Here is a 25,637-nt window from a genome sequence, read left to right as displayed (position 1 = left end):
ATAATGTGTATGTAGTGGTGAGATAGAAATTGGAATCATAGCTGCATCTCACTGGCTCTGTCTGTAGTCCTGTGACTTGTCTGTGGTTTTTCTGATGTCGATACCAAATCCTCTAAAGAGAAAAGAGTTATTCTTGTGAGGAATTATCTGAGTGACAAATCAAGCCTTGTTTCTTCACACAGAGCCGTAAATCCACCTTGAAAACTAGTACTGAAAATGAAAAGCTATCTGCAAGTAGTGGAGTTAACAAAACCTAGTTTCCTTTCAGTTTGTGTTCTTCTCTTCCCCAAGCTTCTGCTTGGCAATAAGCCCACATCTCCCCATGTGCTCCACAAAGACACCCCCCAGCACAGGAAATAAGCAATTGCTTCTCAAAAATATCAGTGAGTACTACCATAACACAGCAGGTGGACATCAGTATAAATCAAAAGCTGTCTAGGAAACAGAAAGGAGAATGGTATTGCCAACTTTCAGTGTGCAAAAGCTCAAGATGGAGATGATTCCAGAATCTCTGCTCAATTCTGGCCCTGTTTCAGGTGTGTACTGCAGACAACCCATGAAGTAGGTGAAAGGGTGGTGGCTTTCTCAGTCATCTCAATGCTCTTTACTTTCATTATGGCCACATAGGACTCAGACGAATCTCAGAGAAATGTAATGAAATTTGATGAGAGACCAACAGGACATTAATTAACATAAATTGGTTTTATTAGCAAAACAGTGCACATCTAAGAGAAAAATGTGAACTACTCTGACACCACAGAATCACAATTAACAATTCAAGAAGTGTAGCAAGGTATTATTTCAGACTGTGATAAAATTGACAAGAGTTTAGAGCACAAGGATGGGTTAATCATTGTTTTCAGGGATGTTCCAGGCTTGTCCAAAATTCTGTCAATAAAACCAGTTATACTGTCTCAAAGGATGCTGCAGCTTTAGAAGGATCCTAGAAAATGGCTTTGGGAAAATCCAGGGGCATGGAGGAAGTTTCATGCAAATGAAAATGTTACCATGATTTAACGTCGAAAGGATGAAAGTAAGGAGGTGGTAAAATAAATAACTACAAGATACAAAACCAGCAGATCATAAATGCTTCTTTCCCTCATAACATATTTTTACATGAAGAATTTAACAGTCAAAAAGAGACTGGTGTTTTAGTGAGAATATAATAATTCTATTTAAACTCTAAAACTGTCTTCTAAGGCTTACACCACTTTCTAGTTAGAAGTGATCAAGGTAAGATCTGATGTAAATTGCAGATTTGGCTTCTTAAGCGTTTTTGCATCTTCATGTGAAGGAAGGAACTGTTAAAACATCCTGTTCAGTTCAACAATATATTAATTAGGCACTGGATCAGTAAACTACATCACCTTCTTCTGTTTTGGGTCCTCCACTGTTTACTATGGCAATGCTTGATTTTAGTGGGAACACCACCTGATCAATAAGCCTGGACTAATTACCTAATTGAAAATGCCACATCAGTTAAGGAGAGTTATTCTGACTGATTTTGTTCTATCAGTTGATAATTACATTTCTCTTCTACCTTGATGTTTTTTAACAGGCTGGTTCAATTTTATGTACAAATTGGAAGCAAGGCTACTGGCAATTCCTGCAACAGACCAAGATCCAGGAATGAAGGTAAAGCCTCTTTTCCTTATAGTAAACTTTTTGTATCTGGAGTCTTCTATAGCGATTTCACGTTTTGCTGTCTTTACAAAATCAAATGATTGTTTCATTTGATTAGCTGGTCACTTTTCATAAACAATAAGTCAACTTTGAATTTTAAAATGTAACAATAATAATTTAATCTATGTTTGCGTTTATATTTATTTTCAACATGTCCAATGGTGCTTTATCAGTAGCTATAGCTCTGTTGGATCTTTGTCGGTTTAAGAAAGATTGACAAGAATAGGTGAAATCACTTTTATTAAATTATTTGATAATGTTGGAAAACAGGTAAATTCACAAGTACACAAGTCTTCAGGTAAGAAAGAAGTATGTATGAAATGAAGTATGTATGAAGCAATGTATGAAGAAATGAAGTATGTATGAAGAATGTAAGTATGAAATGTATTCATTGTGAGGTGTGAATACAATGAATACATTTCAATTTCAGTATCAATTTTGCAGCTTCAATTTCTGACTTGAAGCACTGTGTGCCCAGAAATTTTTTTCATCTTTTCATCTCCATCAGAGGGTCTGATAAAAATTGTCTTTCAAACCATTCCCATTCATAATTTACCTGAAGCTCAAAATTATAAATCTGCAGCTGGAAATTTTAGTATGAAGAGGTTGATCTCTCCCAGCTGCATCCTCTCTTATTTTACCTACAAACTTAGAATTGCTGTGATGGAGACAGGACAGATATCTGGATTTGGGAAGGATCAGCAGAGTTTTAGGAGCAGTACAGGGGTCTAGTTGCATGAGGAAAGATCAGTGGTATTTAGAAGATATGACACTTTTTTTTCCTTTCAGTATAAACCATTTAACATCAATGGACTGTTTTTTGGTGCATAGCATTTATATCGATACTGATTCAGAACTGTCATCATTCTCTAATTTGCATTGATATATAAGGCAAAGAAAATCCGTTATTTGAAAGCACTCTAGAGTTTCAAGAGGAGAAATATCCGTAAGAAGTGCTTATTTCTTGTACTGTCCCCTGTGGTGAGCTCATAAATGACTTCAAAATTCTGCTACATGCTAGTATTTACTGTGCTGTGTGTACGATATGAATACTGTCTTAAATTATCTAGATATTAAGACAAATCACTCTTCAGGATATTTTGAGCATTGTGTGCTACTCCTTATTGGGAGCCCAGCTATCAGAATTACAATTTAGTGTCCTGCACAAACAGTAGGAATACTCCATAAGAAATAAATACTGATTATAATAAGAAAGTCACATTATTCCTATGGTTTCTGTGGTACAACCATTAGTTTCACTGAGGTTGTAGACCCTTCACTAAGTTAGAGATTTAATCCTTTGGGTTTGGTGAAGACAAGCAACATAATATGTAGCAGATGGTTAGACTTTGTCACCTTCGCAACAGGACTTTGTCCACAAAATGCTCCTGGACCAGGAAATGCTAAGTGAGAATGGAAGGCACAGTCACATCAGTGGTATACATTGGATGAGGCCTGACAACTCCTGACTGTAGGCTGAGGAGTTGGCCCTCTCTTTTCCACACAGCCTGACTAACTGCCTTGCTTAATGTTAACTACAGGTCTCGTCGTTCAATACACAAATGATAATGGGATCACCTGGCATTTACTGCGAGAACTGGACTTCATGTCATACTTGGAACCCCAGGTTGTTTCAATAGACTTACCACGGGAGGCCAAAACCTCTGCCACAGCTTTCAGGTGGTGGCAGCCACAGCACGGTATGCAGCACCATGCTAAAAATTCATTTAGTGCCTTTACCAACCCAGAACTGTCAATACTTCTCAGTGTGGGCATGTTCTGCAGAAATCTCTGGTTACAAAAAATACATTGAAGTGAAGAATTTGGATGCTGTAAGTGTGTGTTTAGATATTCCTTAGTCATGCTGCAGGCATGATTTTCTTCTATAGCACCTGAGAGCATTAATATGTGAGGACTTACCTGAGTGTAAAGTGACTGGCATGTAAAATGGCCTACACATTTTATCTCATTTTTTGTCTAATTTTGGAGGAGAAGCATAAACTGACCTTGAATGTGCCTGCATAGTGGCTCCCATCTCCCTGAATTAACATCTCCACACACAAAGACTCCTCCTGTCATCTGTACCTTCAAGGCCCACTCAGGTATTTCCTGCATAATTAGGTGAAAGTAATGCCATGGTGCTGACTGGCATTTACAGCTCCTGCCTTGCACTGCAGCACATTATTACAATCGAAAGTGTCCTTATTAAATTTTTCACTCTGTGCAAAGCAGCAGCTCTGGATCCCTGCAGGTGTTACTCAGGCATATAGCAAAATACATTTTAGCAGCAGTTCCTAGGGGGAGAAAAGAACACATCTTATATTCATGTAATTATGGTACAGAGCTTCTTGGCTATCATCGTTTTGATGTCTGGTTTTTATTCATACATTTTTGTACAATACACATACTGGAGTTGATTGTCCTCACTAGACATGAAAGCATCTAGATGATGTCTTTCTCTGCTGAGAGTGATCACGGTAAGACTGCCAGCAGTCCTCTGAACCTCAGTAAGAGAGAGAGAATTTGTGACTGGGGGCTGAAATACAGCCTTCCATACCATTGCCCACTGGTGACAACCATTCCTCATTTTAGATATTAACTTCTTTGTAGATTGTTCTTTATCTGCCATAAAGTCAGTGCAGAGTGGCCCTATCAGTCATTACCTGTATTTCTCACAGTGGCAAGACAAAAATCCTGGCACATCATTGTGAGCTCACAAGTTAACAACAAGCTCTTTCCTTCTTCTTCTGTAAGGGCACAAGAGTGATTGTACAGTAAAATTACATTTTCAGCTTGCTAGTAGGAAGGTGAGTTGAGATGAAAGACTGGAGAAATATGCTGAAGATGATGTGACTGTAGGCCAGAAAGAGGATTCCAGGAAGAAGAGGGTGAACAGCATCTCTTTGACTGTCCTCTATATCGTCCTATGTCAAGAGCCTGTAATGTTTTCCCATGTGCACGATCCTCTTCCAATCAAAAGGTATTTGGGGAGCTTGTTAGAAGCCTTTCTAATTTAACTGTGAGGATTGACAGGAAAGTTGTGACTCATAGAATGAAAATCTTCAGTTTAAGGGTTCATGGAGTGTCTCATTCAGGCACAAGGAGAGTGTATAATGATAAAGACATTGAAGCTGAAATAGAAACATAGCTCATACTCCAGGTTCCTCCTTAAGAAAGGTGTTAGACATGTTTAACAGTGGTCAGTGTATGTGACTGACCACAGCTCACTAGGTCAGTGCAGAATGTGGACTAGGAAAAAAAAAAAACATCTATGACTCCACTAACTCACCCATTCTGCTTTTTATAGGAAAACATTCAGCTCAGTGGGCTTTGGATGATGTGCTTATAGGGATGAATGACAGCTCTCAGACTGGCTTCCAGGATAAATTTGATGGAACTGTGGATTTACAAGCAAGCTGGTACAGAATACAAGGAGGTCAGGTAGACATCGACTGCCTATCTATGGATACAGCTCTCATGTTCAGTGAAAACATTGGTATGTATCACCAAATACTGATAAATTTGTATGTGCTTATTTTATAAATCATGTATGGGTTGTGTTTTTACAAGATGGGAGGTGTAGAGAAATTTGAATGTATAGTAATCTGCAGGGTAGGGAAGCTGAAAAGAAGGTGAAAAAGCAGATAAAAAATCTGAACGAAAGTACTGAAAACACATGCATAAGGCATACAATTTTATATTTTTTTGGTTCTCTCTTTTGTTAGAAAAACCTCGTTATGCAGAGACTTGGGACTTTCATGTGTCAGCCTCTACTTTCCTGCAGTTTGAGCTGAGCATGGGATGCAGCAAGCCATACAGCAATTCTCATAGCATTCACCTGCAGTATTCTTTAAACAATGGGAGAGACTGGCACTTGGTGACAGAGGAGTGTGTGCCTCCAACGATTGGCTGTCAGCACTACACTGAGAGCTCCATCTACACTTCAGAAAGGTTCCAAAATTGGAAGAGAATTACGGTCTATCTTCCACCCATAACCAAGTGAGTGCTGTTCTGGCAGTTTAGCATGAATACAGAGTTTGCTGATTTAATTGGAGCAAATATCCCCCATCTTGGGAATTTTCTGTATGTCTTTTAAATTATTAAATGTGTGTTGTCACGCCATCAGAATTTTAAATTTAGCTTCAGAATATTTCATCAGATGTAATGTTAACTGCAGGAACTTAGCAAGTAACAAATTTGGACAAGTGAATTTGTACGTCTTGCCCACATACTGTGGCAGCAAGAACAAGAATGCTAAACCAAGCTTTTCTAATGTCTATCCAGTAAGAAACAAGAATTCATGCATTGACCCATCCTTTGATATAAGGTATTTTCTGTTATTGCACATAAGTAATAGGGTTATTTGTCATTCAAGAGTTAGGCACATTAATCACAGCATTCAGCAAGTTAAAATGCTTGCTACTAGATGTCCCACCTTCACACTTTTAACTAGAATTAGAGTTCTGCCTGCCTCCTGGTGATATCACATCATTGTAAATGAACGTGGCAGACAAGCTGGCATCCATCTTTCTGAATAAAACCATACTCTTGTTCAGAAATGACAGGTGACAATAATTTTACTTACCATTAGTCTGCATATTTCTATAATTCTTGATAACTTCCTCACAACATTGTAAATTCCACCGCCTAGAAAATAAGGTGGTAAAAATGGACACACATTAGAAGAATGGGGACTAGGATTCACATTTTAGTTTCTAATCCCATAGTTCATTCCCCAGGGCCATGCATCTTCTTGCAAAGAATCTTCCTCACAGATACAAAGATTGCCTGACCCTGTGAAAGTCAGAGGGTATTTCACTGTGCAGTGGTTTAGGGTCAGCTCCACAGAACGTCATACGTCATAGGATCATAGGATCTTTCATGGGATCATAGGGTTTTTCATAGGATCTTGAAGGATTTTTTCCCAAAGTACTTTCCCCATCTGAGCATAGCAAGACAGTCGGCAATTACAACATTGTGCATGCAGGTGCATGTTTGTACATATATTTGCATACTGTTATACATACATATGAATGTACGTGTTTTTTTTACATTAAGTTAAGCATACAGGAACATTCACTACTTCATACTTTACTGAAGCAATCATATTATTTCAGCACTACTAGAAAAATGTAGAACGGTTGAATGCTAATGTAGCTAGCAGTTTCTGCTCAACAACCCTGCTAGCCAGGAAGATTGACAGCAATGGTGACTTTCTCTTGTTTAACTTTGGGCATCTTCCTTTAGATCTGCTGGAATTTTTCCTGAAAACTCACCTGACTATAAATCTTCTAAATGCAAAGTGTTGTGCTTATTAAAATGATTTTATTCTCCTGAAATATACAGGACTTTATTATTTAGCACGTTGTGGAGCAACATTTTGTAGCCTGAAATGCATTCACTTTGTTGTTTCTAGCTCTCCTAGAACACGGTTCAGATGGATTCAATACAACTATGCTTCTGGTGTTGATTCTTGGGCTATTGATAATGTGGTGTTGGCTACAGGATGTCCTTGGATGTGCTCAGGCCATGGTATCTGTGATGCAGGTCATTGTGTGTAAGTAGTGACTTGCTTTACATGCATTATATAAAAATGTGTTTTACCCAGGCCAGATGGATAATACCTTTTCCTCCAAATTTGTTGCTAGGTGTGACAGAGGCTTTGGTGGTCCGTACTGTGTCCCTGTCATTCCTCTGCCGTCTGTCCTGAAGGATGATTTCAATGGTAACTTGCATCCAGACCTTTGGCCTGAGGTCTACGGTGCTGAGAGGGGAAACCTGAATGGTGACACAATCAAGTCTGGAACAGCTCTCATTTTTAAAGGGGTCAGAGATTCATTACATTGAAAAAAAAAAAAAAAAAAAAACGGATAAAACCAGTAGAGTTAAGAAGAGAAAATAAATTTTTTGTTGTTTCCCCCAGAAGTTAATTTCAAAGTCTTTAGGCTAGAATTTGACATTCATTTTTCATGTGTTTTTCTATTCTAAATATGCACAGTGTTTGTCCAGATTGTTTTTAGGAGCAAATGCCACTTTTTGACTATTTTTTTTTTTCATGATGTAAATTCCTCCTTACCTTCCGAAGGAAAAGAACAAAACTGTGCAGTTGAGTTTCTTGAGGCCAAGTGAGTGATGTGGAAATACGGTACACATTACAATCAGTAATGTCTCTGTCTTGAAATACTTCAACAGTCTTTTGAATATTTTGAATGGCATTATTCACCTTAGTAGTCAGTGTTTGTGTAGTTAGAATATGTTTCACTTCTTTATATTTTTGTGAAGTGTTCTTTACTGAGTGTTGTTTTGTTTTTTTTAACAAAAGGTCTAAAAAATCAGGAAATACTGTATTTTCTGAATATTCAGTTCTTCAACAAACCAGATAAATATCTGTACCCTTGAAAGACTTTTGTTCAAAGAAGTATACAAATTTTAAGTTTACATGAGTTTTTTCATTTGACATGGTAAATTTAGGTGGCCCAGAAAAGCAAACTTTAAAAACTTCATGTGTAGAAATGATTTCTTTTTAAAAATGTCTTTGCAAAACCTGGACTCCAGTTCAACCTCCTCAGCTAATCTAAATCACAAATCAGAGAATGTGAATTGTCTAAAACTTGAATTGGTTGTTCCTGCAGGTTCAACTGTTCATCCTGGGAAAGGGGTCTGAGAAAGAGGGAATCTCTTGTGAGGTGGAGTTTGCTAGATGCAGAACAGGGATCAGGTCTGTTTCTAGCATCCATAAAACACTGAGCTCATGAATAGAGATGGACAGGACCTTATAATGTCACTATGACATTACCTACCTGCTCCCTTTCCTTACTAAGGGAAAAAGAACACTCCCTTCCTAAGTCAGGAGATAATAATCTTGTATAAATCTTGTAATAAGATGTTTTCTATAGTACAGAAAAGAGTCTCCTCTTAGAGAGAATACTTCCTCCCTGGAAATTAGAGTGCTTGGCTGCTGTATAGTTTGCTGAAAGAATGTGTATATGAGCTTGAACTCAGTGTTTGAATAAGTCAGCTACAGTGCTTGCAGATCAGAAGACATCCCGGTGATTAAGAGCATAGGCTGAATGAGCTGTAACTGTTTCTGTCCCTGAGCACGTAGCTGTACCTCTGGTGTTTGCAGACCCTTATCTAGCACCTGCCATTACTATGCCAAGGTTATCACTATCACCATTTGTAGTCTGAGAGAAAATGAGGGAGGACAGAGAGCTACTTCTTTCACTGACACAACAGTCAATAACAGACAGCATCCAAACAATTGTAAGCTGCGGAGAATCTTTGATAATGGGAATTGTTACTCACAATCCATTCTGTATTTGCAGGAGGGACTGAGAATGCTGGTTTCAAGAGATCTAGATTGCACTAATACTGTGTACATCCAGTTTTCATTTAAGTTTATAGCCAAAGGTAAGATCACTGTTGATTTCCTCTGTTTCCACTGTTGATTTGCTACTGATGGTGATGATAATATCTGGTACTTGGGAAGAACAAGCAAATAAACACTGAATTGTCAAAAAAATATCTGTGGCATAAGGAGTTGTTTTGTTCTAATCTAGAAAATTATGGCAGTGAAATATGTTCTCATCTAAGTAAATTAACGGTTGTCTGTACATATAATAAACAGCAATGTATATTTACTCCCTAATTCTGTAGCAGAGAGGAAAGCACAGGAAAGCATAGGGATACATATGTTTAATACACATATAACCTCTAAAAACTCTAAAATTGTTATAAAAACATGTTTACACTCTATAATAAACACCTGAGTAAGCTCATTATAATTATACTTGAAGAAATGATTTTGAACTAGTACTTTTTAAAAATAGATTATAATGGACAGCTACACTCTTCATTGGATAAAGAACTGGCTGGAGGGGCAGGACTGGAGTGTGATAATAAATGGAGTTAAATCCAGCTGGCAAGTGGTCACAAGTAGCGTTTCCCAGGAGTTGGTATTGTGGCCTGTCCTGTTTAATGTCTGTATTGATGACCTGGACACCTGGATGAGGGGACTGAGTGCACCCTCAGTAGGCTTATAGATGGCACCAAGCAGAGAGGAAGTGTCAATCAGTCTGGAGATAAGAACGCCCTACAGAGGGATCCAGACAGGCTGGATCACTGGGCTGAAAGCAATGGAATGAAGTTCAAGAAGACCAAATGCCAGGTGCTGAACTTTAGCCACACCAATGCCAGGGTAAACACGAGCCAGCAGTATGGCCAGGTGGCCAAGAAGGCCAACGGCATCTTGGCTTGTATAAGAAATAGTGGTGCCAGCTGGATGAGCAAAGTGATTGTTCTCCTGTACTCAGCACTGGTGAGGCTGCACCTTGAGTACTGTGTTTAGTTTTGGGTCCCTCATTACAAGAAAGGCATTGAGGCTTAGGAGCGTGTCCAGAGAAGCGCAACAGAACTGTGAGGTCTGGAGCACAAATCTTATAAGGAGTGGCTGAGGGAACTGGGATTGTTCAGTCTGGAGAAGATGAGGCTTAGGGGAGACCTTATCACTCTCTACAATTGCCTGAAAGGAGACTATGGCGACGTAGGGGTCAGCCTCTTCTCCCATGTAACAAGAGGACGAGAAGGACTGACCTCAAGTTGTGTCAGGGGAGGTTCAGGTTGGATATTAGGAAAATTTTCTTGTATAAAAGAGTGGCAAGACACTGGAACAGGCTGCCCAGGGATGTGGTTGAGTCATATCTGGAGATGTTCCAGAAACGATTAGACATTCTACTAGGGAACATGATTTTGTAGGGTAATATTGGTGGTAGAAGGATAGTTGGATTAGGTGATCTTGGAGGTCTTTTCCAACTTAGTGACTCTGTGTTCCTATGATTTTAATGAACATAAATATACGTCCTTCTCATTCCAGGTACCCCTGAGAGGTCTCATTCTATTCTACTGCAGTACTCTGTCAATGGTGGCATCACTTGGCATCTGATAGATGAGTTTTACTTCACACAGACTACAGATGTCCTCTTTATCAATGTTCCTCTGCCCTACACAGCCCAAAGCAATGCAACACGTTTCAGACTCTGGCAACCTTATAACAATGGTAAGGAATCAAGGACTGTGGGACACCAGATCAACTTGCAAAGCTCATGTCTGTAAAAGGCTGGATTTTTGGACTCAGCAAGAATAGAGACTCTCAAATCTTTTTTCCTTGTATTTCAAGTCCTTCAGTTAAAATTGTCAGATTATATTTACAGTTCTTCTAAAGCTTCTGTATGCTTTGAAGTACCTTAACCTACTATCTTTGATGGTGTGCAGCTTTGGTCCTGGATGGCTTGGGAAGTCAAGCAACAGCAATAAAGTTCACACATGTTCTTATTGTTTTTAATGCACCTGATTTGCATTTACACTGAGGCTCCATTGCAGTGCTCAAATTATAAAACATGTCCCAGGTGTAAATGGGAATTGGGCCTACCTTGCTTGGAATTAACTAGGCATTAAAAATACATTTAGAAAGAGAATGTACTGAGCAGTTAATCTTTAGATTAAATTGTAAAGGACTGTAGAAAACCACAAGAGGAGCACAGCTTATTGGTCCTAATTAGAGGGCATGTGCCAGCTGAAGAAAACTCTCTTCTGCTCTCAGTTACTCTGAATATCTCTTAGCAGAAGCTATCATTAAGGACTATTAAGAATTCCAACAGCCATTCAGACCTGGTGATAAAGAAATTATTTATGCCACTCAGGCAAATTCCTACTGCAGCTCTAACAAAAAAGCAAATTCAAATCTAGACCTAAGAATCCAGTTCTAGTTTATGTTACCAATGGTCTTACCTAAAACATTTAACTAGATTTTTCTTCTAAATATCATCTTTAAATAGGAATTTCATTTAAAAGAAGCCCTTTAACTTTCTCTGAGCAACACGACGATTTTTAGACAGATTGAAAAAAAAAAAAACAGTTCCACAAAAGATCTGGCATCTAATCATTCCACTCCAGTTTGAAAGCACCAGTTCTGTAACACATTCAAATTCATGATCCATTTGAAAAAAGGTCACTCAGAGTTTTCTTCTCTCTTGAAGAGCTCTTGGCTGCCAAACATAGGCTCATTTAGATGATGACACTGATGCTATAATTTCAAAGCAAATGTGATTTCAGCAGGAGATATTCACTCAACATAGGTTTTTCAGTCTTCAATTTGTTGAGACTTCTATAAATTTTAGAGGAATAAAGTTTAATTTGGTAGAGCAGTATGGGCAGTATGGAAAAATTGCCTGTGGAGTCTCTCCTTTAGCACCTTTTTTTCAATTTAATTCACAAATACAGGTTATTAATCTACTTTTTAGTAGTAGTTTTATTAAGTTTTAATAGAGGTGTTCTCCTTTTTTTTTGTAGGCAAAAAAGAAGAGATCTGGATTATAGATGACTTCATTATTGATGGAAATAACCTGAAGAATCCTATTATACTTTTGGATACCTTTGACTTTGGTCCCAAAGAGGACAATTGGTTTTTCTATCCTGGGGGAAACATCGGGCTCTATTGCCCATATTCATCAAAGGGAGCTCCGTAAGCATCTCTCAGCAATAAATTAGTAAGAAAAAAATGACTGGAATAAACTGATTCTAAGATATTCCTTTCTTGTTTTTTTCACAGGGAGGAAGATTCAGCTATGGTATTTGTTTCAAATGAAGTTGGAGAACACTCCATTACAACAAGGGATCTGAGTGTAAATGAAAACACTATAATCCAATTTGAGGTACTTGTCCTCAGAAAATTACTTTGCATTTTACTCTAGGAGTTCTCGTTGTTCAGGTTCTTTGGTGTATTTGTCCAGCTATTATGATTACCAAGCAGAGATGTCTCTCTAATTTCCTTTGTAATTGCTTTGATATTACTTTCCCTCTTGTAGATGTATCACAAAGCTTTTATCAGAGGGAAATTTCTGCCTCAAAGTCTCCTGTTTTCTTGTCTAAATTACTACTTTGTCCATGCATATATACTTGCACTCTTAACATAATGTACTACAAGCTGGAAATTCCCACTGGTAGACAAGATGATGAACACCACAATACACAAAGGTGTAGATTGCCACTTCACAACCTGCTCAGGATAAGTGTAGTTGCAGTATTTCCATGATCTGACCCAGTGGAGAGCTACAACTTTCTGTGTCACTAGAAATTATTTTCTTACAGGCTGGCTTTACCTTGTCCTGCTTTCCTTTTGCTTGCACTTGTGCTTTCATTGAAGCTCCTCTGGAAGCTGTTCTTTGCCACAACAGTGTGAATTCATTCCATCTTAGGAAGTAATCTAAATGTCATGAATAAGGAGCATGTTTTTTGTGCTTCCCATAAAACCATTAGAAACCAGAACATCCAACAACAGCATGTAGTCTAAACTAAATTGTGTTTCTGGTTTATCCTAAACTCTAAATTGTGCACTGGTTAGAACAAATGCTGTGAGAAGTAACCTTTTAACCTATCCTGTATTTGTTTAGGGAAGTCATTAAATGACCATTAAGATATTGTAAAATAATCTTTCTTGTAAATGCCATAATTACGAAGCTGATTTCAACAAAGATGTAGCAGGCTGTAGCATTAAACAGCAAATGATACTGGTTTATAAACAATTACTGAAATGATACTAATAGTTATCCAAGAAAACTTGGTTTAGCTATGTACTCATGCATGCTTCAGTTTGTCATGCAACTAGTTCATAAATTATTGAAGGCAAACCATTTTCTGTTTTAAAATATAGATTACTGCCTGTAGAACAAAAATGTTTCAGGTCAGTTTAAGATATTCGTAAGTCTTGAGAGCATTAACTTCATAAAATCTCCATGCACACTTCCATATGTGATAAGAACATTGTTTTAAGGAATTTAAATGACTTTAGCTGACGTTTTTGAGGACATTAGTGTAAATGAAGAAGCTATACATAATGCAGAAGAGTTTCTTTCTGTGTCTCAGGAGTCAAGAACTATATTGGGTCAAGCATGTTTCTGAGCTTCCAGATGAGTAGACAACTATTCAAATGTAGATTGATGGCTCTCAAGTGTGCTGAAGAATGATGAGGGACATTCAGTGTAGGATATATATTTTCAACATTAATGCATAGTTCTGAATATTACTGGCTATAGTAAAAATATTTTTGTTGTGGAGCAGTATGTTAAAAAGATACCTATTTTGTACTACAAAGATGCATGAACATACAAAATGTGTCATATTTCAGCTGCAATGGGTTTTTATTTATTGGATGGTATATATAGTACATTTTTTTAATACGGTGTAGTCATCCTGCAAGGGAACTAATTCTTCCCTTACAAAAGCAATCTGAAGCAGAATAAACATCTTAATGTCATCATGACAGAAAAGCAGACCTTTGCAGTAGAGGCATGCCAAAAATTGTCTTAAAATTTCTCAAAATCTGTATAAAACATGTCTTATTTATTACGGGCAACTAGTATTAGCACAGCTGATCATGTAGATTTTTTCTTTCTTCATCTTTACTGTTCTGGACATCAGGAACCTTGTCAGAACACCTGACATTTGATTCTACCAAATTATGTTTTGGTTTGACACTCAATCTAAATCCAGTCCAGCCATGACACTCTTCTCTGTGCTATCTCCTCAGGCTTTGTTGCTATACATGAGTGGAAAGAGTAGTGAGCATTGAAAGCTAAGGAACATATTGAAATGAAACAGCACATGGCCGGAAGTGTAATCTCTCTGACATAAACATTTTTTTGAAATGTAACATAAAGGAAGACTACAATGCAGCTCAGTAATTTAAGAGAAGTTTATGTTTGCACATTTTGGTTTAATATTTCTGTTTTTAAAAATACACATTTTTTTGGTGCTATGCATTTCCTGACAGAGAACTGCATAAGCCGATGCGTTTGTTCCAACCACATTATCAGCTTTCTTCGTTTGGAATTTTCTCTAATTAATTTTCTTTTTAGTGGTAGTATTTCAGAATTCCGTATCAGATTAATTTTACAAAAAGACAGAGTGCATTATGCCCATGGACAGGTAGGATAATGTTCAAGAGTTCATGTTTATATGCATGGCCAGAGTTTGTCATCACAGTTGTTAAATTAATTCCTAAACTACCATCTTCCTGAGCTAAATACATACAGCACCAGATAGGAGAGGCTGACGAAGATGAGCAGTGATTAAGTGTCCCAGCCTGCCCTTTGTCATCCTCTGCATTTCATGTCTTGGACTCCAGATCAATATTGGCTGCACCACTGACAGCTCTTCTGCTGACCCAGTAAAACTGGAGTTCTCACGAGACCTGGGAGCAACCTGGCACCTCCTTCTGCCCTTGTGCTACAGCAGCAGCAGCCACCTCAGCTCCCTGTGCTCCACTGAACATCACCCAAGCAGCACTTACTACACAGGAACCACTCAGGGTTGGAGAAGGGAGGTCATTCACTTTGGAAAACTGCACCTCTGTGGGTAAGTGTCTGGCTTCTGTGCCACCCACCTGCATTTCTGTTTTTCTTCTGTTTTCCATTCAAAATATTCTCCTAGAATTACTGATCCATAAGAACTGTGGCATTAAGAAAACCAAATGACAGGAGTTTCTCCACTTTTTGCCCTGAATGGCGGTTAAAGTTTAGCTGATTCTGAAAAATATGCTGTGCATAATGCTAATATTGAATGCTAGTATTTTCCATTTATCCTCATATCTGTTTGGTGACATTTTTATGGAAGTGGATTGCATAATAAAAAACTCACTGGCTTTAAATGCTTTGAATGCTTTTACTGAATGAGACATTTGAATTCACCAAGGATTTTTTTTTTTTTTGCATTAAATCTGATATTTAGTAGAAAATACAGTAAAAGGTAGGCTAGTACAAACTAGATTCTACTCCAGTGTAGGTTTTCTTATAGTCACAAAGTTCTGTGATTCTATTAATTACTTGCTGCTCTCATTTAGGTACTTCTATGTTCATGGGACAAGTTACATTGGATGATAAGAGATATACAGCATGGAAAAATACTATGTGTTAGCAGGAATGTTAATGTATAACTTTTCAAAGTATGTAACAATACCGTTCACTTTTTCAGAGAAAACTCTCTGATAGCATCAAGACAGTTTGTGTAAAAGATCACATTCTTAAGGATTAACTGTAGTATGTATGAATGAAAATGAGCTATGCAATTATGTTTATGAATCTACTGCATGCGGTGGTTCTTCCACTGAATAAGTGGCCTTAAACATGCCTCTGAAAGTATGAGAAGACCTATATAAGAGATGAGAACCAAATTTGGAAAGCCTAGATATTTAATAATTGAAGAAAATGTTTAATTTTTAAACTTGAATATTCTATTTCATGACAGTTAACATTTCAAACATGGAATAGTTAACCATCTCTTGCAGCAACTCAGCTGTCTCTTTTTTAGCCCCAATTTATTTGACCCTTTACCCAACTACCTATGTAACCCTCCAAATGAGAATGTTGACAATGCAGACTCCTAACTCTTGTAAACTTTCCAGTTATTTTGATTCAGTCCTCTGTCCCATTTGCCTGACTTCCTTCCTATTCCTTCCTTATTGATGGGTCAGAAATTAGTTGTTGATAATCACCTGAACTCAGCATCCATGGAGCATTTAGTCCTATTCTATTCTAGGGCCAGAGGGCTGAAGAGGAGTTTTCTCCACCAGAATCCACCAAAGTGACAAGAAAAAATACCAAACATGACTCTTTGTATAATGCTTAAAAGAACCAGTGTTTTCATCCCCAAGGTGTCAAGTGATTTATTTAAATGAAGATATTTTCAGTTATTTCCACTACGCGTGCTGTTTTGGGAATCAGTGTGTGCACCCAGCAGATAGCTGTAACTAAGAATCAGTACTCCAGCTCGGCCCTGAAGGAAAACTGACCTGTTGGGTCAGTGAAGAAACTCCTGCCGACTTCATCAAAACCAGCATTTAATCCTCTGCTTCAGTTACAACACACACTTCATTCATACCAGCAGGGAGCCTGAGACAAGGAACTCACTTGGGGTGCAATGAATCCAACCCAAGGGACAGAGATTTCCTCTAGAGAAGGGTTTAAAACATTTTCAACTTCACACTTACATCCTTAACCACAGGGCACAATAAAAAGAATGTTTTTTTACTCCCAGCAGGATGTTGGTTTATGGGTTTCTTTCCTGAGACTACTAGCAGTACCCTCTTACCACCTGAATCACATCATCAAGATTCCTTTTTAGCAAATAAAAAGACAAACACTTGTCAGCTGCCTGTGCTATTGATTCATCTGCAGCATTTAAATGTTTCTAACAAGCTGTATAAAACACATAATGCAATTAAGCTCTTTTCCCTTCTAACTCTTTTAGTTTCCTTCCTTCTTTGAAACGTTTTCTCATGGGGAATAAAATTAGTCTCTCATGTACTTTTCCCCTGCTCAGTTTGTTTTCCCTCCTTCCCCAGTCTCTTTACATGCAGCATTGATGCAAGTAGTACTTATGCAGCAAATTAAAAATGACAGGCCAGCACCCAAAGGAGAACGTAGTTTAAATTAACAACTTGCACTATCAGTCTGTTTTAAGATTGAGCTGTATGAAAGCAAGCTGAATACCCCGTGACATGGCAGATCATGTTTTCTGTCCATGTAATTGAGGGTGAGATTTTACCAGCCCAGTTCCACAGGTGGTCCATTCTGGAGGCAAGGTGGCAGTGTAAAGCAGGATTTCATTCTCCAAAGGAGAATGGAAGTTGCCTGGTCTGACCCAGATACTGTAAACCAAGGCAGAAGGAAATCCATTTGACCATGGCCAGTTATCCTCCCCAAGAATGACAGAGAGAAGAGTGGTTAGATTTCAAATCGCATTTTCAAGTCTGTCATTCAGTTTTGGAATTACAGCAAATGAAAAATGTTATTTCTATTTCTGTCAGTATTTGCATTGAATGTCAACATGAAGATGACAAGATGAAGGAATTAGATATAGCAGTCCGTTTCTAGAATTAAATTATTTATTAAGTCAGCTCCACCAAAAAGACTGCATGCATATATATAGTATAGTATATACATATAGTATAGAAAGAAAAAGAAAAAACTATCACTTGAATTAAGTACACTCTACACCTTTTCAGGTTGGCAAGGTTCAGATGGTACCAAGGATTTTATCCTGCTGGATCCCAGCCAGTGACGTGGGCCATTGACAACGTGTACATTGGTCCACAGTGTGAGGAGATGTGCAATGGGCATGGCAGCTGTATCAATGGCACAAAGTGCATCTGTGACCCAGGGTACTCTGGGCCAACCTGCAAAATAAGTACCAAGAATTCTGACTTCCTTAAGGATGATTTTGAAGGTATCTCTTTTTATTTTTAGCCTGAATTTTGCCTGTATATCTTAGTGGAATTAAGGTCTGAAGAGATGAAATAGCACCATCTTCCTCACCTTCTGCATGTTTCTCAATCTGATTTATTCTGTGGGACTATGAACTTCTTTAAATGTAGTTCTCAAGCATGGCTTATGAGTGTCTGATGGCTACCACTTGCCTTTTTTGGAGAATCTGACCCCGTGCTTAGTTTTTCATGCTGGAATATAAAATCTTTGCTGAAACAAATTTTCTTAAAATTCTACATGTGAAAAAAGGATCGTAGAAGGAAATGTTGATACACAAAATTTTTTGAAAGAGGTATGTCAGTCTAATTCTAGCAAAACGTATATTTATTGTTCAAGTAAATATGATTGGGTAGTTTGACTTTAGCACAGACAGCACACATGCAAGTGAAGGAAACAGAGAGGCTTCAGGGCTATGCAGTTTCTCACTGCAAGGGAAATTTGAGTGGCCTTCACAAGGCAAACATTATTTCAGAAGAGACCTCATGCCTGAGCATGAATAGCAGACCAGGACCCCAAGTGGAAAGTGCCAGGAAGAAACTCAAAGCCCCACCAGTACATGAGTGTAAGCAGCATCCATGCAAATACCTCTAAAAACACCTCGAGGTTTCCCTTACTAACAAGCATTGCGAGAACGTTGAATGAAATAGCACCTGGGAAGCAAACTCCTCCATTCATAGGTGCTACTGTTCATTTCAAGTTTCTCCAGCCCTGGATCGCATGCTAGCATATGGCATGCAAAGTTTCCTTATAGAGGTGGATACATTGCTGTTGTCGTGCAAAAAAAAAATGAAAAGAAATAGGAAATCCTGTGAAAAACTAGAGACTAAGGTCCCAAACTTAATACTTCTGTTTACAGTTTATTTTTGGTTTTGAATTGTGGCAGTTTTCTAGAAAGCATTGACTCAGAAACACTGGCATGAATGTTTGTTCAATCTGCATGTAATGTTTAATTTAGCTCTCTTCCTCTGGAAATAGTACTCCTGCAGTAGGAGCACTTCAGAGTAAATCATAAATATGTATTTGCTGTGTATTCAGGTCAGCTGGAATCTGATAGATTCCTTCTTGTGAGTGGTGGAAAGCCATCAAGGAAATGTGGCATCATGTCTGGAGGAAACAACCTTTTCTTTAACGAAGAAGGTTTACGTATGCTGATGACTCGAGACCTAGATTTGTCACAAGCAAGGTAACACAATTTAAGTCCTTTCAGAATGTCATTGAAGAAATACTGTACTGAAGAATAAGACATATGTGATACTTCTGTGGTAAGGACAAGCTGATAGTCTGCCTTCTTTACTCTAGCACATTCTCCTTTTTAAACACTGTTACCATTTTAAATTTAACTTGAACTTGAATGGGATTAACCATTTAAATGCTACTTTTTTCCTTGTATAGGAACTCCAGGATCTGACACCACATCTTCAGTAGTTCATGCTTTTATTTCTTAAATGGATAGCATGAGTAATTGTTTGCACATTGTACACTCTGCTTGTCTTATGTTTGTTGTATTATGAGCCATTGTGAAAACAGGAGGATCTGCTGCCAGTGTAACTGTTACATTCATCAGCTCATAATTCTTTCATTTCTGAAGCTTAATTTCTTCTTATTGTGCACATTTGTTTCCAATAATTCACTGAGAAATTCCCATCAAGCTGTCACCAACTATACTGTAGACAGCAACAGAAAAACAAACACTTTTACTGTATTTAGAGACCATGTGGTATCATTACCAGTGAGGAGATATTTAATGAGAGAGACATGCTAAGCAAGCCACATTAAAAAAATGTTACACTCATATAAATTCAATCACATCCTAATTGCGTGTGTGCTGACAAATAGGCATTGTTTTCTGATTTATTTGGTATCTTAGCGTCTGTCCTAATTTTATTACTTTTTACCATGGGTGCCTTGCAAACTCCCTTCTTTCTAAAGTTGTGTGGGAAACACTTCAATGGGCAGTTTATCTCTTTTTGCCTTCTTGTCTTAATTAGCATTGAGCTTCTAAATAATAGTTTCATTGAAGAGCCTCATGATCGATAAGGAAGCCTAATTTCAAACCATTACATTTTTAGATAAGCAATTAGCTGACCTTCAGTGAAGTGCAATAGTTGAGATCCCTGTATTGAGTTTAGGAGATTACTCAAAGCAAACTTCTTTCAGAACTTAGTGAACACAGACGTCAATATGCTGCAGTAATTTGATTTCCTAGTTTTCCTAGTTCTGAAATTAAAAGATTGTTTAACAAAAGATACAAGGGATCCTGTAAGTTGCTCCGTTAGACTAAATGACATGTTTTTGTTATTGCTCGTGTTCAAAGGGACGTAATTTATCTCTTTTCCATGAAATCCTGTAGCAGGATTTGCATATATTGACCTCAAGGTGTTATATGGAGATAAATGGCTCCTGTCCTAATAAAAGGAAAATAGAGCATTATGTTCCATTTTTTGTGTATGCCATGAAAAATAACAGTTATCAACAAATAACTGTATGTCTTCCTCTGAACAGCAAGGTAGACTGTGAAGGCGTTGCTTGGGACTGCTCTTTAGAAACGTAAAGGAAATGCAGTAGGATTTACTTAATTTTCAGTCTGACTTTATCAGCCACCTGCAAAACAACACAGCAGATTTGGCTTTGATACAGACATGTCAAGTTCTGCCTGGGACCTGGGGAGAGGTTTCTATTTATGCCAGAAATGACAGGAACCAGCGAGAACCAGCATTTCTAATAGATCTTTTAAAGAGTGCCGGACTCAGTAATCACATTAAAAGCCCTTCGCTTTTCTTCTTAGAGATCCCCTGAAACACGCAGCTGAGCAGTGCTGTCAGTCCTGTGTGCCACTCTGCATGGGGGAATTTAAATCGAATGGACTCTCCAATCCAGTATCTGCCATCATCATCTCTACATTTTAAAGAATGTAACGGGGACAATATCTTGCCATTACAGTGATAACGGCAGCTGAAACTACACAGCATGAAGTATCAGTAGGGATGGTTATTTTAGGTATTACGTCTGATCAAATCCCTTTCAGTTCTGAACTGCTGGAATATCGATGAATTTCAGCATTATTAGATCAATAAGAAAACTTTGCTTATCCTTTCCAAAATAGGCAGAACCTTTGCAAAATATCTTTGGGGTGAGAAAAGAGATATTTAAAACTACTAGCTTTTTAATAAAGATAGTTAAACAGAATGTTACCTATGATGGAGAGAGTTATTACTACGCTAGTAGAAATTCAGATGAAAGAATATTAACCCATTGAGAGCAGATTCAACAGAGAAAAGACCACTTGGGTTTATTTCCTTTAAATAATGTGTTGAATGTCAAAGAGAGTCTGTAGAGGAACAAAGGCTCGCCAGCAGTGAGTCCAATCCATTATAGATGCTGTGTTGATCCATGAGAGTCCCAGCACTGCTTTGCAGCAGAAGCAATATGTTATGTCTGGGATATGGAGGTAGATATAATCTATAGCCAAAGAAGTTATATATAACTCCGAGAGAATGGTGAGTCGCAGTGAGCACTAGAATTAATTGACTTGTGGATCTGGTATTTTGCTGAGGCTTTGTCTCTTTAGCACCTCTGCAGCCCTCACTCCCAGGGGATATACCTGCAGATCAAAACTGAACAGCACTTTTGATACAAAACTTGTTCTGCTGGGTTTCATTTAACCATGAGCCAGGTAGCTCTAATGCAATCATAATTAGAACAGATGGAGTGCTTTAAAGCTGTGCAAGAGATGTGCAAACATGAATTAATACTTGTAATATCCCTGCCAGTCAGATGGGTAAATATCATTACAGCAGTGGTTCCTCCACTCCAAGTGCATTGGAGTGCTATTTATAAGCACCAACTAACAGGAAGAATTTCACAGTTTGATACAGGTCTATCTATTGTACCTCTTTGGAGCAGCCAATTAAAAAGAGGATGAAAGCATTCCTGTCCCTGGGTGTCTACAGCTGGCTTCAGGGAAGGCAGCACGTTTAAGTGGTGTGATTTAGACAAATTTCCCATGCTGACTAAATGGACAAAATGATCCCTGAGTGAAACATGCTTTGTTCTCCTATACTGTTTTTTGCTAGTTTACACCACTGGAAAATCAGTTTTTATTTTGCATTAAAGCATTTCAGCAAATTCATAGCAAAATATGATCTGTGAGGGCTGCTCTGAAAGTAATGCCTCCTGCTTTATTCTATTGGCCCACAACTTCAGAGGTAGTATGGCAGTAGAGGCTGAGCTCTCCTACCAGTATCCCATTTCACATTGTTGACATGTGATGGATGGCAGCAGAGGGGCAGTCTGACAGAATGGCGTCTGACAAGGAAATGTGGATGAAGCAGAGGTGTGTCTCTGAATGCCTCTACGTGGAAATAGTGGCACCTATTAACATTCGTTGACACCTGCTGAACATTTATGGAGACCATACAGTGGTTGTGAGCACAGTGAGGTGGTGAGTGGTGCATTTCAGCAGTGGTAGAAGTGACAGTGGTTCATCTCTGCTGGTGCAGAATTTTACAAGCACAGCACACAGGCTGTTGTTCGTGGCTGGCAAAAACACATAGCTAATGGGTGGTGAATATGTTAAAAAATAGTGCTTTGTAGCTGAGAATTTTCTCTATCAAATAGGGTTATTATGGTCTTTGTATCTGCTGTAGTTTTCATGCAAATAAATAGGAGGTGTTACTTTCAGAACTACCTATGCACTTAGGGGACTGTCATTTTTCTGCCACTAAAATCTGTACTCAGAGGTTACAGGATAAAAATTTCACCCAGGATTACGTTTCTGGTATTTGCAACACCATCTGCTACACACACAAAAGCTCACAACATAAACAACCAGCTTTGTTCAGCACCTGACAAACTACCAAACAGGCAAAATGAATTTTTGTCATCCCACCTGCCTGTCTAAAACCATAAGGTCTCCTAAAGTTAATTCTTATTCCAAGGAATTATGAGGCTTATCTCTCCAGTTTGCTGCATAGGATGTTGGAGAAAAGAAACCTTTACAGTAATTCCTCCCACTGTTAGGTTTGTGCAGTTCTTCATGAGATTGGGATGTGGTAAGGGGGTGCCAGACCCCAGAAGCCAGCCTGTACTTCTGCAGTATTCTCTCAATGGAGGTCTCACATGGAGCCTTCTCCAGGAGTTCCTCTTCAGTAACTCAAGCAATGTAGGACGATACATTGCCCTGGAAATCCCCATGAAGGCCCGTTCCAGCTCCACACGACTTCGCTGGTGGCAACCATCTGAGAATGGGCATTTCTACAGTCCCTGGGTCATTGATCAGGTAAGCACTCTTTGTTTTGTTTTTAATATAAGTTTATTTATATAAATATATACACAGATTGTGAATATATTTATGTATATAGCAATTATGCGATATAACACATGCTGTGTTATCTTAATGTTTCTCTTTTGTTGGTTTATGTCATTTCTCTGGGTCATCCAAAAATGTGTTTTAGAAATATATTCCGAGATTATACTAATCTGTAGTATAAGCAGAATTACTGTTTGCTAATTTTGTGTTTTTAATTCATAGTTTCCAAGTTGGGTACCAAATGTCTATTTTGGAGCTAGGAAGGTCTTATATCATATCATTATATACATAGGTAGAACCACATGGTTACATTACATTAGTCCTTATCATGCAAAATCCAGGTCTGATAAAATAAAACTATTTCAAATCTATAGAAATATGGAATTTCCTTAATAGAATGTAATAGAAAAAGCTATAGAAAAACTTCAATTCATATCAATGCAGTAAAAGTTTTCTTTCATATTTGAGTCCAGTACACAGTATTACATCGCTTTGTATGACTTGGTGTAAATCTCAAGAAATTCCACTGAAGTCTTTGCACTAAAAATAGTGTTATTGGGCTGTCTCAGTTGAATTTGTTTAAATATTTATGAATATTTTTCACAGCCTTTAGTTAGGAAGAAAACAGATGCTGACCTTCTAGCCATATTTAATGGTGTTTGATTTTACTTTCCATTCATCCATTTAAAAACGAAAAAAAAGTCTTATTCTTTCATTCCTCTATCTTCACTGAATTTAGTTAGTCATATTAGTCCAGGACAATCAGTAATCAAATGCAGAATAGCAAATTAGTTCTGCCTTACTTATTCAATAGTAAAATCCTCATCTCTGAAATCCACTGGTAAAACAGAATGTTTCCCTATTTCAATCATCAGATGCAATCAGATAATAGTGCTCCAGATTATGGTAGAGCTGAACAGTCAGTAGGAAAAATGTCAATGTAGTCATTTTGCTCCTACCAACACTCATTTTTATGAGTAGTTTTGCTTCATCCAGGATGAAGTACATTTCCCTAAGCTAAGACAATCTCTTTAGGATGCCTCTATAGGAAAGATCTATTCCCCTCCCTTACAACATAAAACACAAAGTAAATCTGTCCATTTTGGACCAATAGAATACATGTGCATGGATCACTAAATCTTTTCCTCCTACAGGATTTTCTGTCACGTGCATTTGTGAAGACTTCTAAACACAGTTTCATTTCAATAACGATTCATTATATGACATTTCAGATTCTTATTGGAGGAAACATCTCTGGCAATACAGTATTAGAAGATGACTTCACTACACTGGATAGTAGAAAGTGGCTGCTCCATCCTGGTGGAACAAAAATGCCAGTCTGTGGGTCTACTGGGGATGCTTTAGTGTTCATTGAGAAAGCTAGCACCCGCTATGTTGTAACTACAGACATCGTCGTCAATGAAGACTCCTTCTTGCAAATAGATTTTGCAGCATCCTGCTCTGTCACAGACTCCTGCTATGGTAATGAATTCCTAGTATATCCTGCACTTTCTCTTCTTCTCTTGCACAGGAAAATTCACTTGTTTTCTTCTTCCATTATCCATCATAACAAGAACTAAGAAACAAAGGAAAACCACATGTTTCTATCAGGAATTGTAACATCGGCATTTATGGCTGGTGTCTGAAACCTAAGACAAAACTAAAGCGTGTTTTTCCCACTAAGCAGTTAAGTTGCAGTTCAACTCATTTATGAAAACGACTATCAGCTGTCTTACTCCAATCCCTTTGCCACAGTGCTGTATCCACTGCTTGGGATGTTGTTCTGGTCTTAATAGTAAGCAGCTAGGAGCTTCCCACACATGTGTTTGTTCTGTGGGTTTGCATTTCTTGCGAAGTCTCAGTTCACATTTCATTCTCATCTGAATAACTAAGAGATCATATATATCAGCCTACATCTCACACAAGTCAGCATCAATTATGAAAATGTGTATAATCCATAGGAAAGAATAAGCATGAATATATATGTATGTATATATGCATGTATGAATGTGAGCATATATCTATGTGCAGCATGCACATATAAACACATATGCATATATATACATATATGTGCATGTAATAATGCAATTTTTAATAGCTAGATTCCTGTTTTGTCCATTCAATGCATATTCAGTGCAGTGCATGTTTTTACACATATATATGTACGCATACACTAACAGTTATATACATACATTTACCAATATAAATTAAAACCTGCTCTGGATTGAATAGACATCACAGGGAAATTAAAAATTGTGTTATTGTGTGGATTTTAAGGTACACAGAAATGGGTATTCCTAGCTTTTGTATGCTTGCTTGTATACATAAAA

The 25,637-nt window shown here is 37.9% G+C and overlaps 1 protein-coding gene across 1 annotated transcript in view; it reads left to right on the top strand.

Annotated features, from left to right (window-relative positions):
* The first annotated feature begins 1,529 nt into the window (after positions 1–1,529).
* LOC100545091 (reelin) overlaps positions 1,530–25,637 on the top strand; it is a 53,136-nt gene continuing 29,028 nt past the window's right edge. The window contains exons 1-15 of the mRNA XM_010728799.2: positions 1,530–1,635; positions 3,225–3,383; positions 4,991–5,179; positions 5,409–5,682; positions 7,100–7,240; positions 7,332–7,509; positions 9,009–9,093; positions 10,556–10,738; positions 12,031–12,202; positions 12,290–12,392; positions 14,864–15,093; positions 17,741–17,961; positions 19,035–19,182; positions 23,019–23,277; positions 24,540–24,789. Of these exons, the coding sequence (XP_010727101.1) occupies positions 1,545–1,635; positions 3,225–3,383; positions 4,991–5,179; positions 5,409–5,682; positions 7,100–7,240; positions 7,332–7,509; positions 9,009–9,093; positions 10,556–10,738; positions 12,031–12,202; positions 12,290–12,392; positions 14,864–15,093; positions 17,741–17,961; positions 19,035–19,182; positions 23,019–23,277; positions 24,540–24,789 (2,683 nt within the window). The 5' untranslated portion in view covers positions 1,530–1,544. The remainder of the gene's footprint in view (positions 1,636–3,224; positions 3,384–4,990; positions 5,180–5,408; positions 5,683–7,099; positions 7,241–7,331; positions 7,510–9,008; positions 9,094–10,555; positions 10,739–12,030; positions 12,203–12,289; positions 12,393–14,863; positions 15,094–17,740; positions 17,962–19,034; positions 19,183–23,018; positions 23,278–24,539; positions 24,790–25,637) is intronic.

The sequence above is a fragment of the Meleagris gallopavo genome, chromosome 1 (assembly GCF_000146605.3).
Source record: "Meleagris gallopavo isolate NT-WF06-2002-E0010 breed Aviagen turkey brand Nicholas breeding stock chromosome 1, Turkey_5.1, whole genome shotgun sequence".
NCBI lineage: Eukaryota > Metazoa > Chordata > Aves > Galliformes > Phasianidae > Meleagris > Meleagris gallopavo.
This window is presented reverse-complemented; position numbering and strand designations above follow the sequence as displayed.